The sequence below is a fragment of the Hemicordylus capensis genome, chromosome 2, assembly GCF_027244095.1.
Source record: "Hemicordylus capensis ecotype Gifberg chromosome 2, rHemCap1.1.pri, whole genome shotgun sequence".
Classification (NCBI taxonomy): domain Eukaryota; kingdom Metazoa; phylum Chordata; class Lepidosauria; order Squamata; family Cordylidae; genus Hemicordylus; species Hemicordylus capensis.
In genome coordinates, this window is record NC_069658.1 from 295,813,784 (window position 1) to 295,837,173 (window position 23,390).

General features: G+C 41.5%; 1 protein-coding gene across 3 annotated transcripts in view; it reads left to right on the top strand.

The window, feature by feature from the left end:
• RBSN (rabenosyn, RAB effector) overlaps nt 1-21,223 on the top strand; it is a 36,768-nt gene extending 15,545 nt beyond the window's left edge. For all 3 annotated transcript variants that reach the window (XM_053292376.1, XM_053292378.1, XM_053292377.1), the window contains 6 exons: nt 145-386; nt 1,535-1,605; nt 8,529-8,615; nt 10,715-10,817; nt 16,715-16,819; nt 17,462-21,223. In XM_053292376.1, the coding sequence (XP_053148351.1) occupies nt 145-386; nt 1,535-1,605; nt 8,529-8,615; nt 10,715-10,817; nt 16,715-16,819; nt 17,462-18,598 (1,745 nt within the window). In that variant the 3' untranslated portion in view covers nt 18,599-21,223. The remainder of the gene's footprint in view (nt 1-144; nt 387-1,534; nt 1,606-8,528; nt 8,616-10,714; nt 10,818-16,714; nt 16,820-17,461) is intronic.
• Nucleotides 21,224-23,390: the final 2,167 nt, after the last annotated feature.

Consider the following 23,390-nt stretch of genomic DNA (forward strand, 5'->3'; position numbering starts at 1 on the left):
CCACTCTCTTTAATAGGCCTCTATGGTCTCCATTTTATGATGAACAACTGAAGATTTAGCAGAGCTGAATCATTAAATGTAGGTTCAAGAGCAATGCTTCTTCAGCCAGACCTGTTAGTGTGAATTGTTGGTGTATCCTTCCAGGCAAACTCACCACTGCCAGCAAGGAGGTCTTGGCCTCTCATACTAGTCCAAACTGCTCGCCCAACAGTGTCCATGGCTCTCGCCGTGGGAGCATCAGTAGTGTAAGCAGTGTGAGCTCTGTCCTCGATGAAAAAGATGATGATCGAATCCGCTGTTGTAGACACTGTAAAGATACTCTGCTCAAAAGAGAACAACAGATTGATGAGAGCGAGTACACACCAGACATCGTGAAACTATATGAGGTAAACTGACACTCGTTAACGGGGATTGGAAGTGATGTAGCACTTGCATTCTACCAGTAACGTATATCGTTCTTTATCATTAATTAATGTAATATTGTGCCAGGCACTCTTCACATTAAAAATAAAATCGTATCAATGGCTTATAGCCTACAAAGAAGACAAAGTATATGATATGGAAAGGTAAAGTTTAATATTTAATGGACTTCTTCAGTTAATCTCCTATAAGGGGAGCAGTGATATAGGAAGGTGCTGAAAGGCTTCATCTGCGTGGGAGAAGGCAATGGTAAACCCCTCCTGTATTCTACCAAGAAAAACCACATGGCTCTGTGGTTGCAGGGGTCGACACTGACTCAACTGCACAACCAACCAGCTTCAGTTAATACTCTTAAGTGGATTAGTACCAAAAATTTAGAATTGTAACTTTTCACTTGCTAGGTCCTGGATTCAACTAGTAGACGAAACATATTAGTGAATGAAAAAAGCATACCCATAAAATGGGTAAAAGCATTCAGTTTGCTTATAGCATCACAGCAAATACAAATTTTGCACCTCTCAGAAGTGAGACCAGTCATTGATGATTTCCTGACTAAGGAAGCGCCAGTGCAGTGAGAAGATCAGAACAGCACTTCCAGACTAATTACACCAGGGAAAGGGGCGACTTTTGACAAACTCCCCTTTCCCAGGAGGTTCTCTGTGCCACCCAAAAACATGTTATTGAAGTAACCACATTTTCTGGTGGTATAGAGGAGGTTGTCAAAAAATCACCCCTTCTCCAGTTCCCCAATGCAGTTAGTCTGGAAGCATTGTTTTGATCTTTTTGCTGCAATGGCGCTTCCTTAGGGTATCAGTCAGTGTTCGGTTGAATGATGAACTGACTCGAAGTTTTTGTGTTTTTAGTCTGGAATTAACTGGCTGAGGCCTTACTGCATTTGATTGGCCTTGGTCTTCTGGATGTAAACAGTAAATCTAGGAAGTATTACCAAATTTTAAATTATGCACACACAAGATAGGAAAATAAGAGCCGTACCAAGTAGTTAGTGTGTGTGTGTGTGTGTGTGTGTGTGTGTGTGTGTGTGTGTGTGTGTGTGTGTATTGCTGCTGCTGTAAAGTACTTTATTCTAATTTATTGATTTTGTTAATTAAACAAGAAACTTCGGCTTTGCATGGAAAAAATTGACCAGAAGGCCCCAGAATACATAAAGATGGCAGAATCATTAAAGTAAGCCTGTTCAGTTTTTAAATGAATATAACTTTAATACATAATGCACAGGGAGGGGGGGAGCAATAAGAGCTGTGATTTCTGTGTATATATTTATTGTGTATTAATACCGTATTTACCTGAATAGAAGACAACTCTGAACTTAAGACTATACCTTAGGTTAAATACATTATACTTATATTTACTCAGAAGAAAGAGGACTGTGAATTTAAGATGGGACCCCCCCCATATGTAACATGAAAGAACTGGGGTGTGTGTGTCTCATCTTCATTCAGATAAATATGGTGATTGGATGTTAAGCAAAATGAAAAAGGAAGGAGGAATGTTTGGTGGAACAGCTAAAATCAGCAGATTGCAACCACCACCATCTTTTCTGCCCTTTTTTGCTTAACATGTAGCCTAAAGAAGAGTTCCATGGAATCTGAAAGTTTGTGCAGTACTTTGATGTTTCTTTTGGTCCTAATAAAGATAGCTTCTGATTTCTGTCTAATGGGCCAACATGTCTGCCTGCAAATTTTGACTTTTTGATAACTAAAACCCTATTTATGCTTCTATGAATTCCTCCTGATGTTATGTTCCTATGCTAGTTTTGTGTGATTCATACATGAATATATTGTCTAAATATGTCCTTATTCCATGAGAGTTTGTATATCACTTTAGAATAATGTCAAAATTTGGTCTGGGATGGATAATACTGGTTCTTTCAATATGATTATTTGATAACACGCAAAATATTTACCACACAGTATTGATGTGGTAAAATTGCCTTATGAAACATGAAAAGTAATCTGAAGAATCCCTCAGGTAGTAAATGTCAGGGTTGATAAAAAATCAATTTTTTTAAAAAAATTAAAACATTGGATTTTAAAAATTTACATATGAAGAAACAATTCATAAAAAACTTTGTCAAAGATACTATCATTATATTAACCAATTATATTCTATGAACATGTTTACAGCAGAAAATGGGGATGAGAGATAACAGACCTGAGCAGTCCTGTTGTGCCGGTCATATACATGCAATGCACACAGACACACACACACACACACACACACACAGAGTCAAGATCTTGTTCCCCGCCACCCCAAGAAGTGCTAAGACAAAGAAATGTCAATCAGTGAATAGAGGATCTGGGGTGAATCTGAACGTGGAGTCTGGATAAAAATGCATGGGATGGGGAGGGGAGGGGAATAGAAAGTGAAACAGAACATATTCATGCAGTCCTGAGGAAACATTCCGAGCGTATCCTCCATTGTAGAAGGGAAACACGTATCATGGCAGCAGGCCGTAAGAGAGATCTGATTTGGGAATATTTTAATGAAATTCCTGTACCAAACTGCAACAATGAAATACAAGGCCTGGCTGCCCGAATGATACAGCATTATGAGAAGTGTGTACATGTTATAGTGCATGCTTGCCTTCTAAAAATGAAACCTATATCTATTTCTAAATATGTATTAAGGTTATATTAGACAAGAATGTACTTTTATAGAAAATGATGATTAAATAGAATCTTCCTGACTAGTAATTTAAATTGTGATTTAAATTACTAAAATTGAGTCCTTTGAAGCCATTTAAAGCATGATTTAAATCAAATCAACTCTGGTAAATTTAAATTATTCTTAGCTGTGTTTCCAGTGTTATAACTGAGCAAAGAGGCACCATTTAAAAGTGGCGACTCTCTTTAGCAGGGGGAGAGCAACTGGTCCTCTCCATCCCCAGCACAGCATCCCCCCAGGGGCTGTTGCTAGTGTCTATCTGATGTTTCTTTTTAGATTGTGAGCCTTTTGGAGACAGGGATCCATCTTATTTATTTATTATTTATTTATGTAAAATGCTTTGGGAACTTTTGTCAAAAAGTAGTATATAAATATTTGTAGTAGAAATCACTTTGGCTGTTTTGTGAAGAAACTAGTTCATTTGTCGTCGAGGAAAATTCTTCTGATTCAGAAAGAGTTGGGCCTTAATAAATTGTCTCAAGTGCACCTTTGAAGTTTAACTTCTCATCTGTGTTCTAAATTATGACCAACTATATTAGCTTAAGGAGCACAATCTAATAAGCTAATATGCCATGGTGTGCTTATTATCATCATCATAGGTTTGATGATGTAGCTGCCCAGAGACAATTTGTTATGGGGCAGCTAACAAAGTTGTTTATTATTATTTCTTGTTTACACAGACAGGTGTTATTGACTGGTTTGTTTTATCCAGACATCGAATCCTTCCCAAAGACCTGGGATGGCTGAATTTTATTGTCAGTTGTTATAGATATCATCGCAGAATATAGGCTGTTCCCAGTAAAGCTGCATTTTGTAATTGGCTGATGGTGATTGCTGTGGCCCCTATGGTGTTGAGGTGCTCTTCAAGGTCTTTTGGAACTGCACCCAGGGCACCAATTACCACTGGGATTATTTTGGTCTTTTTCTGCCACAGCTTTTCAATTTCAATTTGTAGATCTTTGTATTTGGTGATTTTTTCTGTTTCTTTTTCTTCTATTCTGCTATCCCCTGGTATTGCTATGTCGATTATTTTAACTTGTTTTTCTTTCTTCTCAACTACAGTTATATCTGGTGTATTGTGTGGCAGATGTTTGTCTGTTTGTAGTTGGAAGTCCCATAATATTTTTACATCTTCATTTTCTTCAACTTTTTCAATTTTATGGTCCCACCAATTTTTGGCTACAGGTAGCTTGTATTTTTTGCAGATGTTCCAGTGTATCATCCTACTACCTTGTCATGCCTTTTTTTGTAGTCAGTCTGTGCGATATTTTTACAACAGCTGATTAGGTGGTCCACTGTTTCATCTGCTTCTTTACAAAGGTGGCACTTGCTGTTTGTTGTTGACTTTTCTACTTTTGTTCTTATTGCATTTGTTCTTAGTGCCTGTTCTTGTGCAGCCAGTATTAAACCCTCTGTTTCTTTCTTCAAGTTGCCATTCTTAAGCCATTGCCAGGTCTTGGTGATGTCTGATTTTCCAGTTATATTGTGCAAATATTGACCATGCAGGGGCTTATTTTTCCATTTTTCTGCTCGGTTCTTGACTTGTTCTTCCTTGTAGGCCTGCTTTCTTTCATTGGTGTTGAATAGTTTTGCGTTATTGACCATTTGAAGTGCATCTTCTTCACTGTCCTTGAAATATTCTTCAAGGCCTCTTTTCTCCTCCTCTACTGTTTGATGGACTTGCAGCATTCCTCTTCCACCTGAGCTGCGAGGGAGGTATAGCCTATCGACATCACTGTGGGGGTGCAGAGCATGATTGATGGTCATGATTTTCCTGGTCTTACGATCCAGCGTCTCTGGCTCAGCCTGGGTCCAGTCTATTATTCCTGCAGTGTATCTGATAACAGGTATAGCCCAGGTGTTTATGGCTTGTATGGTGTTCCCGCCATTGAGTTTGGACTTGAGGATTTTTCTAACTCTCCTGATGTATTCACTTCCAATTTTTCTTGTAACTTCAGTGTGTGCAATGTTATCAGCCTGGAGAATGCCCAAGTATTTGTAATGTTCTTTCTCTTCCAGGTTCTTGATCTTGCTTCCATTGGGCAGCTCTATTCCTTCTGTTTTTCTTATTATCCCTCTGTTCATTATTAATGCAGCACACTTGTCTGGTCCAAACTCCATTGCTATATCGCTACTGAATATACAGACAGTGTTTAGCAGTGATTCGATTTCTGACTGGGACTTTCCATACAACTTCAGATCGTCCATGTACAGCAGATGGCTGATTTTACTTGATGTTTTAGATGTTTGGTATCCGAGGCCTGTTTTGTTTAGTATTTGTGAAAGTGGGGTCATGGTGATTACAAACCACAGAGGGGATAGTGAGTCCCCTTGGAAAATGCCTCTTCTAATGCTAACCTGTCCAAGTGTCTCGCCATTGATTGTTAACTGTGCTCATTGCACATGCTCATTGCTTTTTTGCTCATTGCTGTGCTCATTGCACATGCTCATTGCTTTTTCAATAAATATCTGAATGTTTTTGCTGACACCAGTTGTTTCTAAACATTTTAGTATCCATGTGTGAGGCAATGAATCAAAGGCTTTCTTGTAGTCAATCCATGCAACACTTAGATTGGTTTTTCTTCTCTTGCAGTTTTCTAAAATCATTTTGTCAATCAGCAGCTGGTCCTTTGTGCCTCTGGTGTTCGGGCAATTTCCTTTCTGTTCAACTGGAAGCTGTTTGTTAGTTAATAAGTGTTGCATCACTTCATCTGCTATTATTCCAGTTAATAATTTGAACATGGTTGGCAGGCAGGTTATCGGTCTATAATTACTTGGAACTGCACCTTTTGCTGGGTCTTTCATGATGAGATGAGTTTTCCCAGTTGTTAGCCATTGTTCAACATCACCGCCTTGCAAAATGTGATTGAACTGTTTTGATAGTTTTTTTTTTGAAGGCTTGTTAGGTGTTTAAGCCAAAAGCCATGCAGTTCATCGTTGCCTGGCGCAGTCCAATTTTTAATTTTCTTTGCTCTTTCACTTATTAATTCTGTTGTTATTATTAGATCTTGCATTTGTTGGTTACATTTATTGACCTCTTTCATCCAGCCTGCTTTTTTATTATAAATCTATTGGATTGTCCCATAATTTCCCCCAGAATTGCACTCTTTCTTCTTTATTTGGTGTTTCTACGTTTCTTGCAGTTTCTCCTTCTATGCTTTGGTAGAAACGTCTCTGATTCGACTGGAATTGGAGATTCTGCCTGTGTTGTGTAATTCTGGCTTCATATCTGCTAATCTTCTTTGACACTGCTGTTATTTACTGCTTTATTATTTCCAGGACTTCTCTAATTTTCCTTGAATCTAGGTGGTATTTTTGGATCAGATACTGTTTGGTGCTTTCATTCTTCAGCTTCTTGTCTTTCATATCTTTCAATTTATTAGCATCTGATCTAAGCCTGGAGATTTTATTTTCTAATCGAATCTTCCATTTAGGTGATGTACTGCTTTCTTTTTTTACAGGTCCACTGATCTTATATCCAAGCTCTTGTGTTGTTATTGTTGCTGCACTGTACATTAGTTGGTTTGTTTCTTGCAAATTATTGGTTGTTATTTCTGCAAGTGCAGCATTGACATCTTTTAATGCCTGAGCAAGTTGTTTTTTGGCAACTGTTTTTAGAGCTGGAAGTCGAACTCTGGTGGTTGTTTGGTTCATGTGCTCAGTTATTTTTTGCTTTAGTTCTTGTTGCTTTTCTGTTAAACGGCATTTGGGTTTTTGAGGTGAAGGCAAAGGGGAGGTTGCCTGGTTTTGATTTTGAAACAGTTCAGCAACGGTGGCATCCTCGATTTCCAACACCTCCTCCACCTGCGCCTGAGCAACTTCTTCAGTTGGTGGTAATTCTTCTTCCATATCTTGAGCCTGTGTTGCTCTTTGCAGTTCTTCCAGCTCAACTCCTGTGAATACTTTATTTCTTATTATGAATCTTCTCTGGTCTGCTAGCCTTTGTTCTGTTAGTTCTGTATCTGGATGCTTCTCTTTCCAAATTTGGTACATTCTTTTTAAATAACCTCTTCTAGTTGGACTAGACTTGTAATAGCAGATCATTGTTGGCCTTTTTTGTATACTTTTTCCGGTTAAGCGACGTTTTTTCCAGTAACCTTGCAGTCTCCAGCCCTGGTTGCTCAACTGAAGATCCTGAGTCCTGTAGCCCACTTGCCACCAGATGTCCAGGGACTATAGCACCTGGCGCGGTCCTTGTTGACCCGGGCGATGACCGATCTGGTATAGATTTATTAAAGTTACGTCTTACCATATTGTTGATGGGAGAGGCACTCTTTGTCTGGCTCCTCTGGTGAGACCTGTCCAGTATGGTTGGACCTCTGGCATAGCTCTCACCTTCCTCAGAGCACACAAGCCCCACAACCACGCCAAGGTAGTGCCTCACTGGCGGTTGTTGTTGTTGTTGTTGTTGTTGTTGTTGTTAATCTATATTTCTCCTAGGCTGTACCCATCGCTAATCCCATGCGTGGCAGTTCTCATGAGAGTTCGTGAGCAGCTGCCGGACTAGCGATGGGAACAGGGAGACAATGGCCACCAGGATGAGGAGGTGGTGGGCTGGCCCAGCCTGGCCACTGGGATGAGGAGGTGGCGGTGGGCTGGATTGAAAGCCGGCCAGAAACTTCAGCCAGGCAGTGGGGAGAAGTGGGCTGGCAGAGGCGCAGATACCCTGTGCCCGGTCCAGCTAGTTGTTGTTGTTAGTTCTGCAGGGTTTCTGAACACAATTGCTAAAATGTAGTGTTCTGTGTTTTTAATCACAGTCTAGGCACAGGGCTATCTCTATTCTTGCAGATCTTTATTGATCTCTATGATGCTAATCACAACCTGAAAAGAGTAGTTGTTTGTTTTATTGAACTATAGAAGTTCCAGACCAGATAATGAAGGTAATTTGAAGCTGCAAACAAATCTGTAGTAATCCATACTGCAGAGTTCCCACCACCCTGTCTGTAATTTTAACACGTGGGCTATACCAGAGAACTGAGCAGAAGACATTTGATAAGAAACACTGGATTCCCTTACTACAGTCTTAAGCACTCTGCAATTTTTTTTGCTGAAAAGTCTGTGTTAAAATGTTCTTTGTGGTATGTGTGTGTCTCAAGAAGTTAGGCTATTCTCTGTTAGTGGAGGAGGGCATCTTCAATGGGTTATCTCCACCCTTTCACTCTAGAGGGTAGGGACATTTAAATGAGGTGAACCTATAAGAGCCTTTTGAGAGAGATCCATCTCAGGTCTTTGTTCCTGCTGTTCTAGAACCAGTCACCTCCTCCAACCTAATTGTTGTTCAGGTTCCTTGGACTAATGAGCCAGCAAAATATAACTGAGATGAGATAATGGCTATAAAGCACTTTAGTCCAAAATAGCCCTCCTGTATTAGTGAGGATGATTGTATTGGTGAGGATGAGTATAAATATGCTTGTTTTTTCCAGTGCTGGGGAGACAACCTATAGCCTTGAAAATGCTAGTGGTCTCAGGATGGAAGTACAAAAGATGTATGAGTTAATAGATGCTTTAAGGTAAGTGACAAAACTTGGAGATGGGAATTCTGTAAATATACACTGCTGTAGAACAAAGTCCAAGAATGCCCACTGACTTTGATCAGTAATTGTTGGTTGTAGCCATGGTTGGGTCATGCTTAACTTTGTGTTGTGGCCTTAATTGGGAACTATATAGGTCAGACTGCATCAGTTCTAGGTGATTGGTACCCAACAATTCCAAATCAAATCAGCAACACTGATTTGATTATTGTGATTGTTGGAGAATATTGCTTGCTTGCTTGATTTTTTGAGGAATTTATATTTCGCCTTCCAAAGCACCCAAAGTAGCATGCAGTTATTTAAATACTAAAACAACAACAAAAAATATTTAAATAAATAAAGCAGATTTGCCTTGCCTTAGGCTCTTGGTGGTTATTTTAGGAGCCAGTGACAAGAACTCTCTGGCCTGGCCTTCTCCTTTTTTTTGTTTAAATAAGATAATGTAGTTACTTTCTTTTGAGTAATTAGCTTGCCTTCCTCCATGGCTTATTTCTAACTCTGCCCTCAGTTGCAAGAGGAGAGGAGGTTCAGTCAGCCTGAATCCGCCTTTCTCCCTAAGCTCCCACTTCTGTTCTCTCTTGGCTGCTGGAGAGCTTTGTAGCTGATCCACCTTGGCCGGTGCCTGGTTAGCTTATGAATTACAGCTACAGCATTGGCAGGAGCCTCTCCCCTGAACATACCACCTGAAGCATCTGGGCTTCTTGGCAAAAGAGGAAACATTTCCCCAACAGTGGAGCCATGCCTCTCGGTCCTCTTGCTCTTGTGTTCAGGTAGCTTCAGCTTTGGCTCTACCACTGAGGTGACCTGGACATTGTTGAACCATTTCCCCCGAGGGGGGGGGATAGCCTCCTGTGGTGTCTCAGCAGTTCTCCCCTGATTGGTGTGTATGGGCATCCTTGGGGTTCCCTAACAATGATACTGCTGAGAAAAATTAAGCAAAGCTAAATCATTAGGTGGCCCTGCTAATTGTTTGTGGCAATATAGTCCTATCATGGCAGAAAAGTGAGTTCATGAATACTGATGACAAAATACTGTCAAGTTCCTACTACAAGCCAGCTACATAAATTACACTGTTCCCTCTGCCTTTTTAAAATAATCACCAGCAGTCAGAATTATTTGTCGTTATGAATACCTCATGCATTTTAATTTTGACAGTCCATACAACATCCTTCGTGGGGGGGTGGGGTCGAGTCATAGCTGGCTGTAAGACAGAGGTACTGACTGTGGACTCGAGAGATGGTTTAGATCTGGATGGGGTTACACTCCCCCTGAAAGATCAGGTACGTAGCTTGGGAGTGCTCCTGGACCCAAAGGGCTCCCTGCTTTCTCAGGTTGAGGTGGTGACCAGGAATGCTTTTTATCAGCTTCGGCTGATACATCAGCTACGCCCATTTCTAGAGGCGAATAACCTTAAAACAGTGGTATGCATGCTGGTAACCTCCAGGCTTGACTACTGTAATGCACTCTATGTGGGGCTGCCTTTGTACGTAGTCTGGAAAACTACAATTGGTACAGAATGCGGCAGCCAGATTGGTCTCCAGGACAACACGAAGGGACCACATAACACCAGTTTTGGAAGAACTGCACTGGCTGCTGATACGTTTCTGGGTTAAATACAAAGTGCTAGTTCTTACCTATAAAGCCCTTCACTGCTTAGGTCCAGGATATTTAAGAGAGTGCCTCCTTTATCATAAATCCTGCCGCTTGTTATGATCCTCTGGAGAGGTCCGGTTATGGATGTCACTGGCTCGTTTGGTGATGACCCATGATTGGGCTTTCTTTGTGGCTGCCCCAGGGCTTTGGAATATGCTCCCTACTGAAATAAGAGCATCTTCTCTGTTTTCAGGAAGAACCTCAAGACTCTCCTGTTTTCGCAGGCTTTTAATTAGAATTAATTTTAATAATTTTAAAACTTGTTTTAATATCTATTTTATTCTTTTGTTTTTATTATGTATTTTAATTTTTAACTTTTAAATATTTTACATTTTGTACTCTGCTGAGTGATGTACATATCAGGTAGTATAGAAATATGATAAATAAATAATGCTGGTGTAACTGACACTTTTTTTTTGGTTCAGCAAGAAGATTCTGACTCTTGGTTTAAATGAAGAGCCACAACCTCATCCCAAAACACTACAACTTCAGAGAATGATCAGATATTCAGCCACACTTTTTGTGCAGGTAGGTTATCTGAGGTATGAGCTTCTCTGAGGCATATAGTACTGTACTTTTATTTGGAGGGAGCATATTGTAGTACTTCCAAGATCACTGAGGTGGCCATATTACTTTAGGGCAGGAGAACAGGAGAACCCCAAAATCTCAGCAGTTTGCTCTATTCATTTGATTTATTTGCTTTAGGAAATACCTTGTTAGCCCACACAAAAAAGAATGCTTGGCAGGTACTATCGTAGGCTGAGTTGATTTGATCTTGGATTAGTTCATTCAACCCTTTTGAGAATATGTTCCTGCCTACACGGAGACTTCTGAGATAAAGCCAAAGCCACAGAAAGCTTGAGTATCTTGGATATGGAAAATGGGTAGAAAATGTTTCCATTGCAAAAATTCCCATTGTTCAGTACAGAAAACAAATAGGAAAACAAGATTACAAGAAAACCAGGCCAATGCTAAAAGCAACAAGATGAAAAGCAGAAGCCAAGAAAACCGCACCAGGCATAAAGGAAGTCAGCCTTGCCCTTGCAGCTATATTGGTATTTCTGTTGGCTCGCAATGCTTTCTTTTATCTTAACCTATCCAAAGAAGTTGACCTTGATCTGGATTGAGATGAAAACTAGCAGATGTTTTCAAAGTTCTTTGAAGGAAAAGCATTCACTTGACCAATTCAATCCAAGATACCAGATCTACCTTTCATTGGTATAATGTTATTGCTTAAAATGATTTGTTTTAACTTTATTTCATAAGCTGACTTAGGTATATTTGGAAATATTAGGTATATGCCAATGAAAGGTACTAAACAAGATCAAGCACAACATAAAAAATACTGGCATTAAAACATTGCAGAAGATCAATGTATCATTCAGTTATAAGTGAATAGTGTTAAAACTGTAGGTGCCAGGCAGACCCTTCTGGATTGGGTGCTCCAATCAGCACCACTACAGAAAAAGGCTCTAACCCCATTTGCTACCTGCCTAACCTCTGAACAGAGGGACACCCCAGAGTTAACCTTCTTTTGTTGATCCAATAGGGAGTTCATATAGACAAATTCAGCCCTTTTGATACCCCAATACCAAACTATTTAGGGCTTTATAGGTCAAAACCAACCCCCTCTTCCTCTACTGCTTCTCAACAAAAGTTTCCAAAGCTTTTTGGATTAACTTTTTTTAAAAAATGAATGTATAACTGTAATCTCATAGATCAGATATGGGTGGACTTCAAGCTTCCAGGTTCTACTTGTTTTTTATTGGAATATCAAAGTGTATCAGCTGGAAACAGCTGCAAAACTGTAGATCAGAGAGGCAGACATGCACTTGAGATTTAAGAAACAAGGTGTCTCTGAGAACATGTGCAGATCATTGTGTGCTCAGTCCTCTTGCACACAAATATGTGCTTGGTTTCCCCCTTGGTTATCTTTCAGCAGTCTAACTGGGGCTGGGGGCTGGACAGTCTTTATTAGGGCTAGTGTTAAACAACTGAGAATCAGAATATTTTGCAAATCACCCAGAGATCTATCAGTTGTTCCATATCTTCCTTCTGCCCACTCCCAATATAAATTGCATACTCCCAATATAAATTGCATAAATCTTTGAGGTGATCCACGATGTTGGTTCTGCACGTGCACAGTAACCCTCCTGGAAGAATGCCAAACTCCATGAGGCGGTCTTTGACTCTGTCAAATAGTACACACGGCACGACCATTGTTTTTGGCAGGAGAGTGCTTTCCCCCTCTGTTCCTTCTTGGCTGCCATGCTGCTTGCATCTTGAAGGATTCGCTCTGTCTCATCCTAGTTCCCGTGATAGAAAAATCTTTCTTGATTTTTTTGGCTTTTACTATGGACAGTTTTACGGCTTAATTTCTGGATTTTGTTTCTACTTGGTTCTTCACTGTGACTTTCTGGAGGGCAGGATACCTCCTTGTCTTAAGGAGGCAATCATCAGACCTCTTCTAAAGAAGCCTGCAGTAGATCCCTCAGAGTTGAGCAATTATAGGCCTGTTTCCAACCTCCCATGGCTGGGCAAGGTAATTGAGAAGGTGGTGGCCTCTCAGCTCCAGTCAGTCTTGGAGGAAACTGATTATCTAGACCCATTTCAAACTGGTTTTTGGGCAGGCTGTGGGTTGGAGACTGCCCCATAAGATTTAAAGGACAGAGGAGTTCTGTGAGAAGTTCAAAACAGCACTCGCTAAATCTGCCAAGAGCACCCGGTAACATTTAAGCATGGCAAAGCACCTTGTAGAGATGGAGTCATGATCCATTGCAGGTGCTGTATCTCTCTGGAGACTGGCTGCACTCTATATCCCTTCAACATGACATGAAATATAAAAGTGAGAATCTGCCATTTGAAGGGGGTGGTCTTTTGAGTACACAAACAGACAAAACATTGAAGAAGATAAAGTCCCGTTATTCAGCAAGGACCTTCACTTCAAACCCACAACAACCAACCTATTCCCAAAAGTGTAGGTCCTTTGGCAGGCAGAAATACCAATTCAAGCAGTCAAAATGGAAAGATGATAAAAAGTATTTTAGATATACTCCTAATTGACAATACAACCCTAGACAAAGAGAACAATAAAGGACCAAGCCTCAAGACCAGTCTAAGCAGACTGCTTGATGTTTTGGACCAGGAAATATCTCAAACGCAACTCCCTTCTCCCATCTGACTCATCCCTTTTTCCCAAGCTTGGCATCCCATCACATCAGATGCCTGGGTGTTGTCCATAATGACAGGCTATGCCATCGAGTTTACAAGCTGCCCCTATTCACGGGGATAAAATACACCCATTCAACTCCTACCTTAGCAAAAGAAGTGCTGTCCTTACTAGAGAAGAAGGTGATAGAACCTGTTCCCTTGCAAGACCGGGAGAAGAGCTTTTATTTGATATTTCCAGGTTCCCAAACAGGATGGAGGCCTCCATCCCATTATGGACTTACGCAACCTAACAAAATACATAAAATCCAGGAACATTCAGAATGATCTCCTTACAAAGCACTCTTCATTTACTAACAAGGGGGAAATGGTTTGTGATGCTAGATCTGAAGGATGCCTATTTCCACGTGGGAATATGACCAGAACACAGGATGTACTTAAGATTAACACTAGGTCCAAGAATTTACCAGTATGTGGTCCTGCCGTTCAGACTCTCAACAGTATCCTGTGTCTTTACAAAGTGTGTCAGCGCTATCATAACACACCTGAGGACACGGGGGCATTTCAGTTTACCTTTGCCTGGACAACTGGTTGCTGACGTCCGAGTGCAAGGACACCCTAGTCTCTCAGGTCCAGTACACACTAGACCTTCTAGCAGAACTCGGGATCAGAGTCAATTTGAAAAAATTGATCCTAACACCGCAGAAATGAATTCCGTTCATTGGAGCAGTTCTGGACTCACAGATGAAGAGAGCATACCTTCCGGAAGATGGGAGACAGATAATCTGACAGATAATAATGATTGCCTCATTCTCCCTCAATCCAAAGCAAAGTTCTCAGACAATGCAAAGACCTGCATTAGGCCTTATGGCCTCATGCACAGCAACCGTCCCCCATGCAAGACTTTAAATGTACAGACTCCAAAATTAGTTTCTGTTGGCATTCAAACCGAATTGCGACAATTGGAACGTGTGGCTGACACTTGCATCACCTGTATTAAAATTCCTACAGTGGTGGACCAGGAAGGACTCCCTCTCAGTGGCCCTTCAAGCTTCCAACTGTGTCATTCACAGTGATGTCAGATGCATCCCTGAAAGGTTGGGAAGACCACTGCAGAGAGTTCCACGACCAAGGCAAATGGACACTACAAGTGTCCCTTCACATAAAATTCCTGGAATTACTAGCAGTATTCCATGCCCTAAAATCCTTCCTACCCCCTTTAAAAAACCAAGTAGTGCAGGTTCTGCTAGACAACATGACAGGTGGGACAGTCTCCTGGTCCCTCTGCAACCTAGTGCTGCAGCTGCCCTTACACATCAAGGGCACAGACAACACCCTAGCAGCTGCACTGAGCAGAGATATCAACCCCTCCCAGCAGCATGAGTGGGAGAAAAATCCAGAACTCCTTCCAAACATATTTCGGATATGGGGAACCCCATTGACACTGTACAACTAAAATGCAAACTATACTGCTCCAGGGCAGGCATAGGAAAGAATTCCATGGGAGACACCTTCCAGATGGCCTGGACAAAACTACCTCTTCCATTCCCTACTACCTCTTCCCTTCCTTTCCCCTGCTGTCCAAGATCATGAGCAGCATACTACAGGAAAGGACTCAGTGCATCCTACTCACTCAATGGTGGCCCCAACAACCATGGTTTCCCATCCTTGTGTATCTGTCTCAGGGACATCAACACTTTCCGCTCCGCCAGAATCTTCTTTCATAGGCTCTGTCTTCCATCCCAACTTCCAACTGCTGAACCTGACAACCTGGAAGCTCAATCCTTAGATGCTATCCCCCTGAATGAAAAAAAGGAGTCTACACAGAGGAATTACATGTGCAAATGGAAACGTTTTATGCTACATGCTGTGTACAAGGGCTTTGACCCTTTCAGTGCATCCGTCCATCAAATCTTTCTATACCTGACAAGTCTAAAACAATCCAGACTTTTAAGTCCTTCTCTCAGTGTTCACTTTGCAGCACTCTGTGCAAGACACTTGGACTAGGGCGGATACCATGTTCTCCCATCCGGACTTTGAGAGATTCCTCAAAGGAATAAATAACCTCTTCTTGCCATGCAGAGAGCCTATTGAACCATGGAGTCTCTCATCTTCACTTATTGAAGCATTATCTAGATGATGGTGGATGCTAGGATACATTTAGGGCAATTTCTTTAGCATTGCCTGACCATAGTTGGCCTCCACCGCTGAGTGGCTGTCCACAGCATAGTGTTTGACGAAGGGCAGGTTTATTGACTACATGGCTGCTTTACAGATGTCTCTCATGTTAATGCCTGATGTGGGATGCTGATGTGTCTAGTAGAATGTGCCTTGAGGGAGGCTTTACCCCTTGCTGGTTGTAGCACATAAAAATGAGTTCTACGAACCAGTGGGACAGTCTATGTCTTGAAAAAAGTTGCCTTTGTGTTCTCCTTTATAGGAGACACACAGTTTGTTGGTTCCATTTTGTCCTATCCATGTAGTATACCGGTAGGAGAGACCACCTGACATCTAATGAGTACATGGATTCCTCCAAAGAAGTAGAAGGGTTTAGGAAGAAGATGGGTAATATAATGTCCTGATTTGGGTGGAAGTCAAACTACTTTTGATCTGAAGGAAGGGTCTGTTCTCAGAATGACTTTGTCTGGATAGGTGTAAGGAGAGTTGGCTTGAAGCTTGCTGACTCTCCTTGCCGATGTTACGGCAACCGGGAAGGCAACTTTTAAGGCTAGAGATTAAAGGAATTGGAAATGAAAAGTTCCAATGAGTAAGCTTGCTAATCGCTGAAGTTGTGAGGGGACATGGATAATTTCAAAGATAAGCAGGTTGCTTGCCTGTAATAGGTTATCTTTCTGGTGATCTATGCCCACTCACAACACTCACCCAGCCTACCTCGCTGCTAGGATAATTCCACAGTATTAGTTACTTACCTGACTCTGTCAGTCCACATTCTTTGCTCATCTCAGCGATCAGGAACTGGGTAGAAAGGTGCTCTCCCACCGAAAATAATGGCCGCGCCATGCACACGATTCAGCAGAGCCAAAGAGAGCCTCATGGAACTTGAAATTTTTCTGTGGGAGTTACTGTGCAGGTGCAGAACCCAAGTTGTGAGTGAACATGGATCACCAGAAAGATTAAACAGATAAGCAGCCTGTTGTGTTGTTGTTGTTGTTGTTTAGTGCAATTCCTAGTTCTGAGTGCATTTTAAAGCTAAACAGCCCGTGCTTTGTAAACAATATTTAAAAATTTTTCTTCAGGAAAAACTGCTTGGTCTGATGTCCCTACCAACCAAAGACCAGTATGAAGAACTGAAAGAGAAAAAGAAACAAGAGTTGGATAGAAAACTACAGATGGAGAGACAAGTAATTATTTTAACTTGTTGCTTATCTATTGATTTAAGTCTACTGACTCTACTTTTAAATGCCAAATACATTGTTTGGTAGGAAGGAAGTGAAATTGGTGGGGCATACTTCCACATAATGCATTTAGGATACCATGATTACGATGTATTTCAGGTTGTCTTCTCATGTTTTCATAATCTCGGAACTCCTTCCTGCACCCCTCAGGTAGCATGACATACTGCAGCTATTCTCTGAGCCAGTGTTGCCCTGACCTAGGAATTGGAGGCAGCGTTAGCTAGTGCGGGGTGCTGCAGCATGGCTCCTCCTACCTGGCCCAGTGCTTATCACATTACTTGAGAAACAAGGAGAGGAGCTGTGTTGCAGTGGGTCCTGCACTACAAAGGAAGTGGAGGTGCGAGGAAGATCCTGTTTTTATTCGTTTTAAACTCTTAGAGAAATTTAAGAACACACCCTTCAAATAATACAAAAAAATAGCTGACTGTCACAATATTAAAAAGTAAATATTGTGATAGTCTCAAATAAAACTGACTGGATACAGAATATCATCAAGATCTTGGAATTCTTAATCGCCTTAGATATTGTGTAAGAATACTATTTATTACAGACCTATTCCATGAGTAAAAGAATTGTTTTCCCTGATAGGCAACACTTGAAGCACAGAGACGGCTGGAGGAGAAGCACATGGACTTTGTTTCCAGATCTGTGGCAGCATCCAATGGTGAGGTGTCCCCATTAAAAAGGGTTGCAGTAAAAAAAGCTGAAGGCTGGCTACCCACTGCCAGCACATCTCGTCGTCAAGAGCTTGCAGACCCACTTCTTCAGCAGATCGACAATATCACATCCTTTATTAAGCAAGCAAAGGAAGCAAATCGTTTAGATGAGGTCCGGATGTTGCAGGAGAACCTGCGACAACTTCAGGATGAATATGATCAACAACAAACTGAAAAAGCCATTGAGCTTTCTAAAAGGCAGGCTGAGATGGAGGAGATGCAGAGAGAACAATTGCAAATCCTTTGTGAAAAGGAATGGGAGAGGGAGCATAAAAAAAGAATGTCTCAGCATTCCCGGACACGTTCCCTAGATTTTAGAGATGTGAAGCACAACAAGGCAGAGACCGGGAAAGAGAGTCTAAACCAAATAGCACATGTTTTGGATTTAGATACCCCTCAGAGCAAGAATAACCCAGGCTCGAAAGCATCTTCCCCAAATGGGGGTGACCAGCTGTCAGCTAGTGAGAGCCCAGTCTTCCCTGGTCAGCCTTCAGGAGTCCAAGAACATGATAAAGTCATAACTAAGATTGTCCCCATAAACCCCTTTGAAGAGGAGGCAGTGACCAGCACTTTACAGCACAAACCGGATAACCCATTTGCAGAAGACTCTTCACCAGTGGCATCCTTGCCCACCAAAGCTTTGCACAGTGGTAAAAAAGAAAGCAACCCCTTTGAAGATGAGGAGGATCATCAGCAGGCAAATGGAGTAGCTGTCAGTGCTTCAAACCCCTTTGAAGATGCTATTGGAAATCCATTTTGTGCACCCATAGGTAATCCGTTTGAGGAGTCCTCTTCCTCAATGAATCCTTTTGAAGTGGATGATGATAATGAAGTGTCAGGAGAAGATGTAATAGAAGAGGAATTACTGCTCCAACAGATAGATAATATCAAAGCTTATATTTTTGATGCCAAACACAGTGGGCGAATGGATGAGGTAGAAGTGCTCACTGAGAATTTAAAAGAACTGAAACGCACATTAGCAAAGCAGAAGGAGAAATCCACTTTCTGAACAAATGACTATATCTAGGCACAAACAACTTTACAGTTTCCTGTTTGTCCCAGAGGTGGGGCAGTTGGAATTAAAATAAGCAGCACGTTGCAAGAGGGACTTCTGGGAGTTGGATCCAATCTTATGCACTTTGGTATAGGCATTTCCACTATTATTCAAACTTTGCAAATAATGTCCACACTATTTATAATGCTGTAATAACCTAAAGCTGTTTTACAGACATTTAAAAATATATTTTAAACTCCTCACAACTAGTTTTTGCCACAACCAAACTCTTCAAGAGCACGGTCATGCTCCTTAGTTCTGATGTATATTCCAGAGGACTAGTAGGGAAATTGATGCTTTAAAATGCAGGGGACTGTTTGCATTCTTTCCCTCTGTGTTTGGTTGCAGTATTAGAGACTAGCCTTTGGCTCTTTCACCAACAATGGACTCAGATTGTCCTATAATTCTTTGTCAAGCATGCCTCACAGAAATCAGATGGGGTCTTTTAGCAGATGCGCTTCACTGCCATACATGCTAAGAGCAAGTGTTAAAAAGCAGGTTACTGAGATGCAGTGACCTGTACAATATAAAGGCCAATGATCTGACTGTGCAATAAAAAATAGATATATAAAGGGATTTTAAAGTAGACTTGATAGCTGTGATGTTACAGAAGTAATGGCTGTTTTAGATAACGTATCAGCCCCTGAAGCCTGTCTTGAGATGATGAATGTCTTTACCTGCCATGACCTGTTTTTCGGGGCTCATCAGCCCAACACGCTGAAACAAATTTTACTTTAATGGCTTTCCTTAGGGAACTCTGGGAACAGTATCTTTGTGAGGCTGGTGAGTGTTCTCCTGAGCCCCTCACAGAATTGCAATTCCCAGGATTTCTAGGGTGGGAGATGATAGAATTGTCATGATGGCTAAACAGGTTTCTGTTTGCAGTGTAGGTGAGCCTCTGTATTTGGGGTTCCTCACTAGTTTCTGTAGCGGAAGTGTGCAGTGAGAAGGTCTACTAACAAGTGACAAAGTGGGGGTCAACCACAGTCTGCAATTGATCCAGTCATAAATGACAATAGAAAGTCCCATCCATCTCTTTTAACAGACAATTTGCTACCTCTGTCAAGATTTGACTCCTTAAAATATAAAAAAATACTAAAGAATAAACATGCCATGTTTCCAACTGCTTTGTTCCTTTAGAAGCCTGGAGTGGTTCAGGAAACTAGAAAGCTTAGGCGTATAATCCACCAAATGCTGTTGTTGTGCAACCTCCATTTAAAAAGGTGGAGAGTACCTATATTCTGATCTTCTTTTACACTTCAAATCTGAACTGGAACTTCTAGAACAAGTTTTTTCCAAAAAGGTTACTGAGGGACTATTGTACTCAGTTGTACTGAGTGAATTTCTGTTGTGGATGAAAAAATTTAAATGTCATATGGCAAAGGTAATACTTGAAGAGTATTGTGGACTTTTATAGGCTAAAATCTGCTTTGGGTTGGGGAAGAAGGCTCAACATCTGATAACTGAGATAAGGGGGGTTTTTTTGTTGCATTTATCACAAGAATTTTACTCACACTTGAAAATGTTGGTCTAAATACTAATGAAGAAACAAGGGACTAATCCAAGAGTAGTAGGACACTAATATTTTGTTAGTTAATTGTAAATGTGGTAATGCAAACTGTTGGGCTATGGGAATCCTTGAAACATGTTTACAGGTAAGTTTTGTTACTAATAGGGTGATTTATATGGTCAAGAACTAAGGCAGCACTTTACATATTAGGTTTTATGTACTACAAATTCATCTTTTTCTATTTCCACTGGGCTTTGGGTTATTTGGAGGGAAAACAAACATTCCTTCTCGTTTCTTCCTTCAGAAGGAAAAACCTGGCTTAACTGTAATTTGACATATCAGTCTTTCAGCTAAAGCTTCTAATTCTCAATCAGCCCTCAATTATGTTTGTCCATCCTGTGAAGACTAACTTGGTCATTACAACACTTAGAGTTATAGTACTAGGGACAAATGCTTAAGTTCAGTGTAGCTTTTCCCCCTAACTGGAAACAGCTGGGAGCAGTTTTCTGGTGCTCAGAACAGAACTGAGGCTGAACATCAGGTAACTGGAATATATGTCTGGTAAAGTACAACTTTTTTTAAAGTATGTGTATAACTAGTTTAGCTGATACCTATAGCTTTTAAGCAACTCCCAGTTTCAGAAAAAATAATCTAAATTATAGGCAGTGAGACACTAAACACAGCTGGTATCCTTTGTATAGCCCAGCCAAAATACGTTTAAGTGGCTTCATATAAGTATATTTTTACATTTTCCTTTGTTTCACACATTCTACCTTGTTTGTACTTCATAGCCCAGTTCAGTAAAGTATACTAATAGTATTGATGTACTTTTACTAGCAGCTATGTTGGTTTGTAGCTCTATGACTGCAAGTCAATGTGAAATGTCAGCTAGCCTTTTTTCATAGGATGGTGTAGACCCGCATTTTGACAGCTTTCCATTTGTACTACTGCATTGACACTCTAAAGAGAACAAAACTGTGCCATTGTGAAATTTAACATGACATGTTTATACATGTGCATGCACCATTCTAGTTTGCTTTCTGATGAAATAAAAAGTTTGTTTCTGTGCATATGGGTGCTTATTTGACTGAGAGATGGGAAAATCCAATGTCAGAGTCTCTCTAGAAAGCCCTTACAGAACTTTGCAGAATTATTGGCATCTTCTGAGTGGGAAGTGATAAGACAGCTTGTGATGATGATGCAGAATGCAATTATTAGAAAATAGAGAAATTTCCATACAGAAATTGTCTCCTACCTCTGGGTCAGGGGCCTTTAATTCTAAATAAAACTGCACAGCAGAGAAGCAGTACATAATGAATCATTGTCACTTACCTGAAAGGTCATTCTTCTCAGAAGTATGGGTTGTATCCACTGACTATTATGGGTTGCCTCGACTTCCTGCTCCTAGACAAGGCCAGTCATAGAGCTTTGCTTCACCAGAAGGAAGGGGCAATCACCTCAGGAGGTAGCCAGCTCTAGATCTCTCTGTGGTCCGAATAAAAAATAGGTAACAAACTGAAGAGCAGAGAACACAACATTCGTGAGGTTAAGGAAAATACCCCAAGGAATTTTTCCTAGTACTAGCACAACACCCTCCAGGGAGAACAGTCCACCCAGGAAAGGAAACTGCCTGTAAACCAAGGACAGAGAAGAAAACAGACCAGACATCCAAACACAGGTGGGGTGGATACAACCCATACTTCTGAGAAGAATGCCCTTTCAGGTAAGTGACAACGATTCATTCTCTCTCAGAAGAGGGTTGTATCCGCTGACTATTATGGGACCTAACATAGCCCCTACAAACAAACCCTTGGGTGGGAATCCAAAAGTCTGGTCCCTGAGTGGAAACCACCTGTTGCAAGACTCGCCTGCTAAAGGCAGCATCGGCCAAAGCCCAGTCATGAATCTTCTAATGTCTCACAAAGTTAAATAAAGTTATATGATAAAGGTAGATAAGGAGGCCCAAGTGGCAGTCCTGCAAATGTCCCTCAGGGGACCCAAGGTGGAGAAGGCAGCTGAGGTGGCAGCACTTCTAGTAGAATGGGCCGTGATGCCCAAAGGAGAATCCACACCGGCAGTGTACTAGGCCAAATGGATGCATTGACAAATCCACCTGGCTAGGGTGTAAGAAGAAACCCGCTTACTTAGAGAACAATTCCTAAAGGAAATAGAGACTCAGAGATCCTAAAAGACTTGGTCCGCCTCAAGTAGATCCTTTAGGCTCTACTTACGTCCAAGGCATGCCACTCCTTTTCCTTAGGGGAGGATGGATTAGGACGGCAGCATCAATTCCTGCATTCTGTGAAAACCAGAGTTCACCTTTGGAAGGTAAGTGGGATCAGTGTGAAGCAAGACATACTCCAGGAAAAACAAACACAACTCCTTCCACATGGACAGAGCTCACAGGTTGGAAACCCACCTGGTGGAAGTGATCGCAACCAAGAACAAAACCTTAAGGGACAGCAGCCTCAATGACACCAACCTCAAAGGCTCAAACAGTGCCTTGGTAAGGGCTCTAAGTACCAGGTTCAAATCCCAAGTGGGAAATCTATGTACTGTAGGTGGCTTTAGGAATAGCTTCACCCCTTGGATATGTGGGTGCACCGAGAGGGAAGATAAATCCTGCACTCCCAAGGCAGAGGCAGTAGCAAAGACCTGATGACGAAGGGTGTTTGGGTGGAGGCCCCTTTTGTAGGAATCCCAACACCTGGACTATGGACACTGATAGGGGCAGAACCCCTTGTGAGTTACACCACATGGAAAATGACTTCCAGGTTGACTGATACACCCTGATTGTCGAGAGGTGGTGTGAAGCCATAATAGTACCCTGGACCGAACTGGGGTATCCACAGGCCTCTAAAGAGTCCCGCTCAATCTCCAGGTGAAGAGATTGAGCCATTCTGCCTTGAGGTGGAACACCAGTCCCTGTCTGAGAAGGTGAGGGTGGCAACCCAGGGCCCTGGGGGATTTGTGTGACAGCTCGACCAGGTCAAAAACCCAAGGCTGGCATGGCCAATTTGGAGCCACCAGAATGACATTGACAATGACAATGAGTTAACAAAATGCAGAAACCGTCAGTCCTGAACATGAATGTGAACATGGAGGTAAGCCTCCTTGAGGTCTACAGATGTTAAGTAGTTCCCCTGCTGGATGGCCATTAGAATTGACTGGATGGTCTCCATCTGGAAGCCCCTCTTCCTCAGGAACTGATTCACAAATGTGAGTTCCAGAATGGTC